This window comes from Heterodontus francisci, chromosome 15, assembly GCF_036365525.1.
Source record: "Heterodontus francisci isolate sHetFra1 chromosome 15, sHetFra1.hap1, whole genome shotgun sequence".
Taxonomy (NCBI): domain Eukaryota; kingdom Metazoa; phylum Chordata; class Chondrichthyes; order Heterodontiformes; family Heterodontidae; genus Heterodontus; species Heterodontus francisci.
In genome coordinates this window covers 59171135-59185068 of record NC_090385.1, presented here as the reverse complement: position 1 = coordinate 59185068, position 13934 = coordinate 59171135, and the positions used below count along the sequence as shown (strand labels likewise).

The window sequence follows — 13934 nt, the reverse complement described above, 5'->3', positions numbered from 1 at the left end:
ACTCCAGATGCTTTACAAGATATTTCTTTCAAAACTATTGATATTTTACTTAAGAAGGTAGATTCCACATTAAGCTTCATACCACTTAAAAGTGAAGTGAGTGATGTTTCTCAAGAACTTGTGAATGCAGTTGTTGCAGAGGTGGAAAGGAAGTATGCTTGTGCAGATTCATTTGAAGTTCAAGATTCAAACATAGATGAGACTTTAAGTGAACTAACCTCAAAGAAGACAGTTCAAATCATTCCTTTTGCCAGTATGCTTACTTCACTTCGCTTTGTAAATGACGTCACTGAGCAAGTTAAGAAAATTCTTGCTGCAAAACCAATAATGCAAAATCAGGTTGTTCTCCGAAAGCCTATAGACAATCAAAATAAATGCACAAACATTGGAACAGAACTTGTTGCATCATATTTTGACTTAATTTCAGTAGACCTTATTAGATTTATTTTGGAGCAAATTCAACGCATTATTAGTTGTTCTGCATCCGCAAATGAAATTCAACTGAGCCAATCACAAACAACAATCAGTGAAATGTCAATTGTCGATGCTAGTTCAAAGGATACTGCTGCACCAACAATCTGTAGTGAACAGTCATCTAGTAGCTCAAAGACAAGTAAAAAGAAAATATCATTCAGTATACCACAAGAATCAGTTTGTGAAAAAATATATTCGAGTAGCATTTCATCAATGGCAGATAGTGTGACTGAGGAAAGGTCAGAAGTGTGTTGTCATAAACCAGGTATTTCTGGGTTGACAAAAATGTCTGAAACATTGATTGAAAATATAATTACTTCAGTAGTCAAGTCTGAACAATCAAATGAAGAAAAAGGAGTATGTCCATTTGTTCAAGCACCTGTTTCACCCAATGAAGATATGGCAAGTAATTTAGTGCAATTCATCTTAGAAGAAAAAAAGAAGTATCAATTTTCAGATGCTGTGGTTTCTGAATCTTCTGAATCGTTATCAGATCAAAGAGCTGAAAAACTTGATTCTGGAACAACTGAAGAATTTGACACATGTTTCTTCCCCTCAAAGATTGATTCAGATGAAAAACAGATTTGTGGGGAAGAAAAAGAAAATACAGTTTGTGAGTATAGGAAACAACATGCTAAAAGGACCTGTTCAGAACCTAAACTGGTTGAAAATATTGATGTAGTATTGCTACCCCATGTGATGAAATCCATCACTGAGTATGTAAAATATAGTATATATCTGAGTCAATTAGACCAGTTATGTGGGACGAAAGAAGCAGATAAGTTTAAAAATGATGTTACCAGACAAGAACTACAGGATTTCTTCCTGGAACTAGTAACAAAAGAGATCATACAGAATATTACAGAATGCAAAAAACAGGCTTTATTTATTGACAAGTCACAATCACAATACCTAGAAGAAGAAGACAGGCAAGATAAGGAAAATGAGTATACAGCTCCTGATGATGTTAGCTATGATACAGTGTGTCCATTAACACGAAAAGAGACCGTTACATCATGGGCTCCAAGGGCACCAGTTTGTGATACTAAACTTTACGATGAAAGCTTTGTTTCGGTTGATGAACTCAATAAAGCATTGTGCATGGAAGGAGTGAATACTTTATCACGTGCTTCAGATTCAAGCTTACAAAAACCAGTCGTTGTATATGATCAAAGTACAAATACTTCTCAGTTAAATTTGTTCTCAGATGCAGTTATTTCAAATACTTACCAAGGATTAGAAAGCAGTTTTGAGTCATCATGCGTCTGTCCATTTGAGCCTTTGGGTATTGATGTCTGCAAGTTTCCTGAGAAGCAGAGCAGCCCATTAATCCTTTCTGACAAAGAGAGCATATGTACACTGTCAGCCATTGAGCCATCAGATTCAATAAAGATTAATTCATATGATGCACCCTGTACTTTTCCAATACATTTTGAAGACAGAAAGCTTTCGGTCTCTTCAACTGAAGAACCACTTTATTCAACTGGAAGCAGTGAAGCAGATAGTCTAGTTCAAACAGCTCTATGTAATATATGGGCTAGTATTCCTTCTGAAAAACAGCTGACCTCAGAGGCACGTGAACATGATAAACTACATTCTAGTGAAAGTTCTATCGCACTAGATGATTTATCTGAGGAATTGTTAACAGAAGCGCTGGTTTCTATTTTTTCACAAATGATAGAATCACTTTTGCCTGAACTATCTGACAAAACAAGTGAAAGTTCACATTCTTCTCAGGTAAATTTGCTTTCAGAAAAAATTGTTTCTGATGTTATGCAAGAATTAAAATGTAGCTCTGAGTCTTCTTCCTCTCTGCTTCTACCTTCAACTAGTGAATCATCTGACAAAGATATTAGTCAACGAGTTGCTTTTCACAAAGGTAGTTTAAGGAAACAAACACCTGCCAAACCACCAGCGTCTGTAAAAATTAGCTCTCATGGTAAAACTCCTACTATTGCACAAAGACTTGCAGAGAAAAAGCTTTCTTCTTCTTCTTCTTCAACAGAAGAGACACCTTCTTCAACCATTAGTGATGCAGATAATCTAGTTCAAGCAGTTCTGAGCAATATATTATCAAGTAAGCTCAATAAGGATCCACATAGCTCCAAGACTGTTCATTATGAAAAAGAAATTCAACAGCAAGCAGCAACTCCACATGGTAATGAGTTTTCTAGTGGAAGTTCTCTTTCATTGGATGAGTTCCCTGAAGTATTATCAAAGGAAGATGTGGTTACCATTTGTTCACGTGTTGCAGATTCACTTTTACAGAAATCCCTCCCCATGCCATCTCATAGAACCAGTCATTCTCAGTTAAGTTTGCTTTCAGAAAGAATTGTAACAAATATTATCCAAGTTTTAAAAAGCAGCCTTGAGTCATCTAGTTCCTCCCTACATAAGGCTTCATTTGATGACACTGGCACAAATAAATTAAACATACGCCCTGCTACTGAACCACCAATTCCCATTATAATGACTTCAGATGATACAATCACTAAAGTAAGACAGACATCTGACTCCTCTTCAACCGAAGAAACATCGCATTCAACCTCAGGTGAAGCAGATGATGTGTTTCACGAAACTTTCCGTGATACCTCGATTGGTAACATTATTGACACCGAGGAGGAAGCAGTACCTGTGAAGATTGTCCTACATAAGCGACTTATGCCACTCAAAGTAAATCCAGAGATCATCTCAGAACATTTGTCTGTTATTTCAATCAAAACAGAGCCGATTGAGCTGCTCCAGCAGAGGAGTTTATTACAAACTGGTCATAATCTGCAAGAAATTCGTAGTGCATCAATGCCAATTACAGAGACAAATTCAAAAATTGACAAAAATTGGCATGTCAGTTTTCATAAAAGTGAAGGATCTTTGAGAAGAGGCTCTTTGGACAGCAAGGGGAGATTGGACGTAAAACGGAAAGAGGTATGTTCTAAAAGGAAATGACCCATAATAATCTTTGTTATTGTAGGAAAAACATTTTTGCCTTTTGTCTTCCTTGTGTTAAGCACCATTCTGCAGTTATCTGTCCCGAGGCTTTGTTCCCAAACTGACGGTTTACAAGGCGTGCAAGAACAATTTGGCATGATTTTTCCCCTAATTTTCTCTTCCTTTCAATGAGAAAATGACTTGCCTCTGTTTGGCACTTCCCCATATGCCCTGGCCATAATTCAAACTCTAGGTGGGGGAATTCGAGAGATGAACTTATCTTCTACCCATTTGCTGGGATGCTACCCGAGTGTCACCACCAAATAACAAAAGATATGCCAAATAAAAACAGCCTCCGAGGCTCCCAGTAATAGCGTGATGTAGGCAGCCAGGAATGCAGTTGCACATCTCTTTGGTCTGCAGCTGCACGCCCATTTTGTGCTAGATTTTTGGATGGATGGCTCAGCTGATTACTTGGAGTGTGCCAGTGGCAAGAAAATCAGAGTCAGCCTCTTCCTTATGGGCATGATATCCTGCCAGGCATCCAGAGACTGCAGATGGAGGAAAATCGCCCCTTCCTGTTTTATAAGGACAATGTATTATTCTGCTGCTAGGGGTACTTTTAAGCCCACAAAGTCTATTTGCTGTCAGGTGGATGAGGTCATTAATAATTTAATTGCTCTCAGACTGAAGATCAGGATCCATAATGAAATGCCTGGATTTTCTTTTTTCTTTAGGTGTAACCCATAAGATCAATCAAATGTAACAAACATTCTGAACCTTATGTCAAAGAGGTATTTTTAACTGTTGGCAGTATTTCACTACGCAGACCAAATTTCTGCGATTTCATACTTTTTAAAAGCTGTGACACAGAAACTTGCACGCATGATAGTGTGACACCTGATGTATGATGAACAAAGACATGCATTGAATGTATTATTTGTATCTGGTTACCTGCCGATCTCACATGGTATTACTCAAACTACTCATGGTTAGAAGCAATACTTTTCCAAGGGGAGAGAATGCTGAAGCATGGAAAGGGATAATGGTGTAAGAATGAGGAAAATAATTGTAGAAGTTCTGCCCAGTGAAGAAAGTGTTTTTTAGATTAGTTGCTGGAAAATAAATAACTACATCAAGAGGACTGTCTTGCATTTATTTTGTACACAAAAAGCAGGACAAGTCCAACCCGGCCAATTACCGCCCCATCAGCCGACACTCAATCATCAGTAAAGTGATGGAAGGTGTCATCAACAGTGCCATCAAGCGACACTTGCTTAGCAATAACCTGCTCAGTGACGCTCAGTTTGGGTTCCGCCAGGGCCACTCAGCTCCTGGCCTCATTGCAGCCTTGGTTCAAACATGGACAAAGAGCTGAACTCAAGAGGTGAGGTGAGAGTGACTGCCCTTGACATCAAGGCAGCATTTGACCGAGTATGGCATCAAGGAGCCCTAGCAAAACCGAGGTCAATGGGAATCAGGGGGAAAACACTCTGCTGGCTGGAATCATATCTAGCTCAAAGGAAGATGGTTGTGGTCCAACCATCTCCAGCTGCTTCATCAATGACATTCCTTCAATCATAAGGTCAGAAGTGGGGATGTTCGCTGATGATTGCACCATTCGTGACTCCTCAGATACTGAAGCAGTCCGTGTAGAAATGCAACAAGACCTGGACAATATCCAGGCTTGGGCTGATAAGTGGCAAGTAACATTCGCGCCACACAAGTGCCAGCCAATAACCATCTCCAACAAAAGAGAATTTAACCATCTCCCCTTGATATTCAACGGCATTACCATTGCTGAATCCCCCACTATCAACATCCTAGGGGCTACCATTGACCAGAAACTGAACTGGAGTAGCCATAATAAAACCGTGGCTACAAGAGCAGGTCAGAGGCTAGGAATCCTGAGGTGAGTAGCTCACCTCCTGACTCCCCAAAGCCTGTCCACCATCTACAAGGCACAAGTCAGGACTGTGATGGAATACTCTCCACTTGCCTGGATGGGTGCAGCTCCAATAACACTCAAGAAACTCGACACCATCCAGGACAAAGCAGCCCACTTGATTGGCACCCCATCTACAAACATTCACTCCCTCCACCACCGACGCACAGTGGCAGCAGTGTGTACCATCTACAAGATGCACTGCAGCAATGCACCAAGGCTCCTTAGACAGCACTTTCCAAACCCACGATCTCTACCAACTAGAAGGACAAGGGCAGCAAATACATGGGAACACCACCACATGCAAGTTCCCCTCCAAGTCACACACCATCCTGACTTGGAACTATATCGCCGTTCCTTCACTGTCGCTGGGTCAAAATCCTGGAACTCTCTTCCTAACAGCACTGTGGGCATACCTACCCAAAATGGACTTCAGCGGTTCAAGAAGGCAGCTCACCACCACCTTCTGAAGGGCAATTAGGGATGGGCAAAAAATGCTGGCCTGGCCAGCGACGCCCACATCCCATGAATGAATATTAAAAAAATTATATAGTAACCTTAATGTCAAAAATTGACCCAAGGGACTTCACAGAGGCATAATCTGACAAAAAATGGATGCCGAGCCAAAGCAGGAGCTAAAAGGGGTGATCAACTGCTTTGTCAAAGACACAGGGTTTAAGGAGGGCTTTAAAGGAGGAGAGGGGGATGGAGAGACAGGGATTTAGGAAGTGAATTCCAGACTTGGGCCTAGGTGGCTGACGGTACAGCCTCCAATGGTGGGTTTAAGGGGATGTACAAGAGGCCTGAGTTGGAGGAACAGAGATTTCAAGGGCTACAGGAAGTGACAAAGATAGGAAGGTACATGTAAGTGGTCTTTGTGATGGACGGGATATGAAGTCGGAAGCTCAGCTTGGGGTGTGGTTTGACCTGACAGACTGGCTGGGGAGAGTAATGGAATCCGAGGCAATGGTACAGAGTTTGTGGCAGGGGCAGTAGATAATGGTCTCAATCTTCTCAATTATCTTTTTCCTTATCTAATACAGTTAGATAAATATGGAAGTACCATGGCTATTTAAATTAATCTGTTTATTCAATCATTTTAATTCATTCAGAACACTTCTCTCTCTTAGCCTTTGTGTGTGTCTCTTTTGTCCTTTTTTCCTCTCAAAAGTGTGACAACAAGAAGTAAGGTTTTAGACAAGAAGTGCAAGAAGATTTAAGATTTTTAATATGTTGCTAGTTGATCTCCTGTGACATCAGAATTGTTGTGTCAGAGAATATGACCTCTTATCTGTCTCTGATGTCTTGGTGTTTCTATTTCTCTCTTTGACTCCTTTTCTGCCTCCAGCTTGCTCCTCTGCTTTCTTTTAACTCTCTTTTTTCATTCCTTTCAGTGGTGGATGATATAATGTGGTATGGCATGGAAATAAGTCACCAACATCTGATGGTTGTATTTGGGGTTGGGGTTATTGGGAAAATGTGGCCCACTTCCAATCTCCTCCCCAACAGCTCATGTTTCCACACAACCTTTTACTCCCATTATATCCCGACTTCTTCACTTTCCCACTACTATTCCTCTTCCTACTACCTGCTTATTACCATAAATATTCCTAGATCTTCCCCTTTGACCTACCTGCGCAATGCTGTATTCTTCCCTTTTCCTTGTTTCATTGTCACTAACTTCAGCCTTAACCGTTCATCCAAACCCCACTCTCATTCCTTTCCGAAAGATCATCATAATATCATAAAATGGTTTTAATGCAGAAGAAAGCCATTTGGCCTGTCGTGTCCATGCCAGATCTCTGCATGAGGAATTCAGCTAGTTCGACACCAACTGCCCCCCCTCCCCCACTCTCGAACCCTTTCCCCATAGTCCGACAAACCTTTTATCTTCAGGTGCTTATACAATTCCCTTTTGAAAGCTAAAATTGAATGTGCCTCCACAACATGCACGGGGGGGGGGGGGGGGGGGGGGGGCGGGGATTTAATGGGCTCCCAGAGATGGGCTAGGAGGCAGATGTCCCATGGAATTGCGGTGGAATTTGGGGGCGTGGGGGGCACCACAATTGTCAGAGGTGGGAAAGGCCAACAACAGCCTCTCCACCCAGAGGCCAGTTGAGGCCCTTAACAGGCCTGTTATCAGCCATTTCACAGAATCACAGAATTGTTACAATGCAGAAGGAGGCTATTCGGCCCGTTGAGTCTGCACTGGCTCTTCGAAAGAGCAATTCACTTAGTGCCATTCCCCCACCTTCTCCCTGTAACCCTGCACATTCTTCCTTTTCATATAACAATCTAATTCCCCTTTGAATGCTTCAATTAAACCTGCCTCCACCACACTCTCAGGCAGTGCATTCCAGACCTTAACCATTTGCAACGTGAAAAGTTTTTCCTCATGTCGCTTTTGCTTCTTTTATCAATTACTTTAAATCTGTGTCCTCTCGTTCTCAATCCTTTCACAAGTGGGAACAGTTTCTCCCTATCTATTCTGTCCAAACCCTTTACGATTTTGAATACTCTTATCAAATCACTATATGGGCCTCTTCCCGCCACCACTGGAATTAAGCCAGCTGCTGGGGTGGTCTTCGTCATGCAGGGTGGTCGCCCAGTAAAACGAGGTAACCTCCCTGAGGGCTTGTGGGGAGGGTCTCCTCTATGGGCAATCTGTGACCCATGGAGGACCCCTGGCAGAAAACCACCCACCTCCCTGAACACCCTCTCCCCGCACTGATCTACCACCCTTCCTCCACGCATGTCCAGGGCCTGCCGAACTGGCCCCTGCGACACCGTCTTACTTACCAGAGGTCTCCAGCACTGGGCCTGGTTCTGAGGCTTCCTGTAGTACCAGCAGTGGCCACTGCTCTAGGTGGCACTGCTGATACTACTGAGCTGCCAGCCCTCTGATTGGTGGCAGCTCTTGGAGGCAGGATTCCCCATCCTTAAAGGGATGGGATCTTGGCGCCGGGCACTTAATTGCTCGAGCACTGTTAAATAGAGCCAGGGAGCTCCGAATGCGTGAGGCGGCGTTCCCACTGCCTTTTCAGTCCGGCACCGGGAGCCCAGCTGGCTCCACTAAATCCAGCCCAGTTAGTGTACTTCAGATCCTAACTACTCACTGCATAAAAAAGTATTTCATCATGTCACCTTTGGCTCTTTTGCCCTTGACTTTATATTGGCATCCTCTGGTTCTCGAACCTTCCACCAGTTTCTCTCTAACTACTGTGTCCCGGCCCCTCATGATTTTGAACACCTCAATCAAATCTCCTCTCAACCTTCTCTTCTCTAAAGAGAACAATACCAGCTTCTCCAATCTATCCATGTAACTTAAGTCCCTCATCCCTTGAGCAAATCTCGTAAATCTTGTCTGCACACTTTGTAAAACTATCATATCCTGCCTAAAGTGTGATCCCCAGAATTAGACTGGGCTGAATTTTCAAAATGGGGTCGGGGAACCCAACACCCGGATGATTTCTGGGTCCTGACACTGCGCCTGTCGCGATCTTCAAATGTTAATGCCATAATTGGGCAGAAAGTGAGCTTGACACCCAATTAGTGGTGCCGAGCATCTGCAGGAGTCGGGAGCTGCCTGCAGAACGTGAGCAGCAAATGCAGATGGCATCCATGATGGGGCCTGCCACTGTCTTGCCGAAGAGAGCAGGCAGCGCTTTAGAGGGCCAGCAGAAAATAGAGGTGTGGCAGCACTTACAGAATTTTTAAAAATGTCCTGAGCTTGACCCGGCACAAGATTCACGTGGGCCCAAAACATTTCATTGTGCAACAATAAAGTTTGCCCTTTGTCCACTGTGACCTCGACAGCTGTGCACTATCATGAGCCAGACTGGTCAGGCTCTCCGAAATTGCAATTGAAAATTACAGTGCGGGCCCCCGGCCCCTTAACAAGCTCCTCCATGAGTTTAATGGGCCCTTAGTTGGAGGTGAACGGCTTCCCCGTTCCTTTCTCCCACTGCCGTGGCACTGAAAATTATGAACTGTCCTGAAGGCGCCAGGTTCTGGCGATGATATCCAGGACTGCGGTATTCAAATTGCATCCACACTGGGTCCAAACCCCGCAGCCTTTGAAAATCTGGCCCAGTACTCCAGTTGAGGCCGAACCAGTGTTTTATAAATCACCATAACTTCCTCGCTTTTGTACTTTATGCCTCCATTTATAATGCCCAGGATCCCACATACTTTTTAAACCACTTTTTCAACCTGCCCTACCACTTTCACTGATTTGTGCACATATACCCCAGGTTTCTCTGCTTCTGTACCCTCTTTAGAATTGCACCTTTAATTTTATTCTGCTAATAACAGTCTCTCTGGACTAATGCTTTGTCTTTTACCACAATCATTAACACACGCTTTACCTTTGTCCCAGGACAGCTTTGTTATTTAATCACCCTCTGCTCTATCAAACACCTTCACCTTTGTTCTCTCCCTCAGCCCCCTCCCCTTCACTTGCTTAAAACCTAATTCTTTTCTAATCTTTGCCAGTTCTGATGAAAGGTCACACACCTGAAACATTAACTTTGCTTCTCTCTCCACAGATGCTGCCAGACCTGCTGAGGTTTTCCAGCACTTTTTGTTTTTGTTTTAGATTTCCAGCATCTGCAGTATTTTGCTTTTACCTTTGATTTTATATTGCTTCTCCTCATTCTTCCTACCAAAATGTATCACTTCACACTTCTCTGCATTAAATTTCAACTGCCACTCGTCTGCCTGTTCCACCAGCCTGTCTGTGTCCTCTTGAAGTCTAGCTGTATCCTCCTCACAGTTCATTAAACTTCCTAATTTTGGATCATCTGCAAAATTTGAAATTATGCCCTGTACACCCAACATTAGGTCATTGATCTATATCAAGAAAAACAGTGGTCCTAGTACTGGCCCCTGAGGAACTCCACTGTATACTTTCCTCCAGTCTGAAAAAAAACTACTCAGCCAACTTTGTATCCATGTTGCCACTGTTTCATGGGCTTCAAATTTATTGGCAAGCCTATTATGGGGCACTTTATCAAAAGCCTTTTGGAAGTCCATGTACACCACATCAAATGCAAAGAACAAAGAACAAAGAACAGTACAGCACAGGAACAGGCCATTCAGCCCTCCAAGCCTGCACCGATCTTGATGCCTGCCTAAACTAAAACCTTCTGCACTTCCGGGGTCTGTATCCCTCTATTCCCATCCTATTCATGTATTTGTCAAGATGCCTCTTAAACGTCTCTATGGTACCTGCTTCCACCACCTCCCCCGGCAACATGTTCCAGGCACTCACCACCCTCTGTGTAAAGAACTTGCCTCGCACATCCCCTCTAAACTTTGCCCCTCTCACCTTAAACCTATGTCCCCTAGTAACTGACTCTTCCACCCTGGGAAAAAGCTTCTGACTATCCACTCTGTCCATGCCGCTTATAACTTTGTAAACCTCTATCATGTAGCCCCTCCACCTCCGTCGTTCCAGTGAAAACAATCCGAGTTTATCCAACCTCTCCTCATAGCTAATGCCCTCCAGACCAGGCAACATCCTGGTAAACCTCTTCTGTACCCTCTCCAAAGACTCCACGTCCTTCTGGTATTGTGGCGACCAGAATTGCACAGAATATTCTAAGTGTGGCCTAACTAAAGTTCTGTACAGCTGCAGCATGACTTGCCAATTTTTATACTCTATGCCCTGACCGATGAAGGCAAGCATGCCGTATGCCTTCTTGACTACCTTATCCACCTGCATTGCCACTTTCAGTGACCTGTGGACCTGTACGCCCAGATCTCTCTGCCTGTCAATACTCCTAAGGGTTCTGCCATTTACTGTATAATTCCCACCTGCATTAGACCTTCCAAAATGCATTATCTCACATTTGTCCGGATTAAACTCCATCTGCCATTTCTCCACCCAAGTCTCCAACCGATCTATATCCTGCTGTATCCTCTGACAATCCTCATCACTGTCCGCAACTCCACCAACCTTTGTGTCGTCCGCAAACTTACTAATCAGACCAGCTACATTTTCCTCCAAATCATTTATATATACTACAGACAGCAAAGGTCCCAGCACTGATCCCTGCGGAACACCACTAGTCACATCCCTCCATTCAGAAAAACACCCTTCCACTGCTACCCTCTGTCTTCTATGACCGAGCCAGTTTTGTATCCATCTTGCCAGCTCCCCTCTGATCCCGTGTGACTTCACCTTTTGTACCAGTCTGCCATGAGGGACCTTGACAAAGGCTTTACTGAAGTCCATATAGGTAACATCCACTGCCTTTCCTTCATCAATCATCTTCGTCACTTCCTCAAAAAACTCAATCAAATTAGTGAGACACGACCTCCCCTTCACAAAACCATGATGCCGCTCGCTAATAAGTCCATTTGTTTCCAAATGGGAGTATAAATCCTGTCCCGAAGAATCCTCTCTAATAATTGCCCTACCACTGACGTAAGGCTCACCGGCCTATAATTTCCTGGATTATCCTTGCTACCCTTCTTAAACAAAGGAACAACATTGGTTATTCTTCAGTCCTCTGGGACCTCACCTGTAGCCAATGAGGATGCAAAGATTTCTGTCAAGGCCCCAGCAATTTCTTCCCTTGCCTCCCTCAGTATTCTGGGGTAGATCCCATCAGGTCCTGGGGACTTATCTACCTTAATGCTTTGCAAGACACCCAACACCTCCTCCTCTTTGATAATGAGATGACTGAGACTATCTACACTACCTTCCCTGGGCTAATCATCCACCAAGTCCTTCTCTCTGGTGAATACTGATGCAAAGTACTCATTTAGTACCTCGCCCATTTCCTCTGGCTCCACACATAGATTCCCTTCTCTGTCCTCGAGTGGGCCAACCCTTTCCCTGGTTACCCTCTTGCTCTTTATATACGTATAAAAAGCCTTGGGATTTTCCTTAATCCTGTTTGCCAATGACTTCTCATAACCCCTTTTAGTCCTCCTGACTCCTTGCTTAAGTTCCTTCCTACTGTCTTTATATTCCTCAAGGGATTCATCTGTTCCTAGCCTTCCAGCCCTTACGAATGCTTCCTTTTTCTTTTTGACGAGGCTCACAATATCCCGCGTTATCCAAGGTTCCCGAAACTTGCCAAACTTATCCTTCTTCCTCACAGGAACATGCTGGTCCTGGATTCTAATCAACTGACGTTTGAAAGACTCCCACATGTCAGATGTTGATTTACCCTCAAATAGCCGCCCCCAATCTAAATTCTTCTGTTCCTGCCTAATATTGTTATAATTAGCCTTCCCCCAATTTAGCACCTTCACCCGAGGACTACTCTTATCCTTATCCACAAGTACCTTAAAACTTATGGAATTATGGTCACTGTTCTCGAAATGCTCCCCTACTGAAACTTCGACCACCTGGCCGGGCTCATTCCCCAATACCAGGTCCAGTACGGCCCCATCCCTAGTTGGACTATCTACGTATTGTTTCAAGAAGCCCTCCTGGATGTTCCTTAAAAATTCTGCCCCATCGAAGCCCCTTGCACTAAGTGAGTCCCAGTCAATATAGGGGAAGTTAAAATCACCCACCACTACAACCTTGTTACCTTTACATCTTTCCAAAATCTGTCTACATATCTGCTCCTCTACCTCCCGCTGGCTGTTGGGAGGCCTGTAGTAAACCCCCAATATCGTGACTGCACCTTCCATATTCCTGAGCTCCACCCATACTGCCTCGCTGCATGACCCCTCTGAGGTGTCCCTACCAGCCAATCAGGTCACAGCTTTCCTGTGACGTCACTTTTCAGTTTTTTTTTAACCAGAGGTAAGTTTTTTATACTTACAGGTCTGGAACTCCGCCCTCCGAGTCTTCTCCATGAATGTAGGCCGCGAATCCCCGAGGTAAGTTTTTTATACTTACAGGTCTGGAACTCCGCCCTCCGAGTCTTCTCCGTGAATGTAGGCCGCGAATCCCCGAGGTAAGTTTTTTATACTTACAGGTCCGGAACTCCATCCTCCGAGTCTTCTCCGTGAATGTAGGCCGCGAATCCCCGAGGTAAGTTTTTTATACTTACAGGTCCGGAACTCAGCCCTCCGAGTCTTCTCCGTGAATGTAGCATTACCCTTATCAACTCTCTGTTGCCTCATCAAAAAATTCAATCAAATTAGTTACACATGATTTGCCTTTAATAAATCCTTGCTGGCTTTCCTTAGTTAATCCACACTTGTCCAAATGATTGTTAATTTTGTCCCAGATTATCTTCCTAAAAGCTTTCCCACCACTGAGGTTAAACTGACTGGCTGTAGTTGCTGGCCTTATCCTTATACTCTTTTTTGAATAAGGGCGTAATATTTGCAATTCTCCAGTTCTCTGACACTATCCCTGTATCTAAGGAGGATTGGAAGATTATGGCCAGTGCCTCTGCAGTTTCCCCCCTTCCTTCTCTCATCCTCAGATGCGTCCCATCTAGTCCTGGTGACTTATCAGCTTTAAGTACAGCCAGCCTTTTTAATACATCTTGTTTGTCAAATTTTATCCCATCCAGTGACTCAACTACCTCCTCTTTGATTATGATTTTGGCAGCATCTTCTTCCTTGATAAAGACAGATGGAAGGTACTCATTTATTATCTCAGCCGTGCCCT

The 13934-nt window shown here is 43.6% G+C and overlaps 1 protein-coding gene across 1 annotated transcript in view; it reads left to right on the top strand.

The window, feature by feature from the left end:
- The first annotated feature begins 411 nt into the window (after positions 1-411).
- LOC137377681 (uncharacterized) overlaps positions 412-13934 on the top strand; it is a 49178-nt gene continuing 35655 nt past the window's right edge. The window contains exon 1 of the mRNA XM_068047597.1: positions 412-3399. Coding sequence (XP_067903698.1) covers positions 532-3399 — 2868 coding nt within the window. The 5' untranslated portion in view covers positions 412-531. The remainder of the gene's footprint in view (positions 3400-13934) is intronic.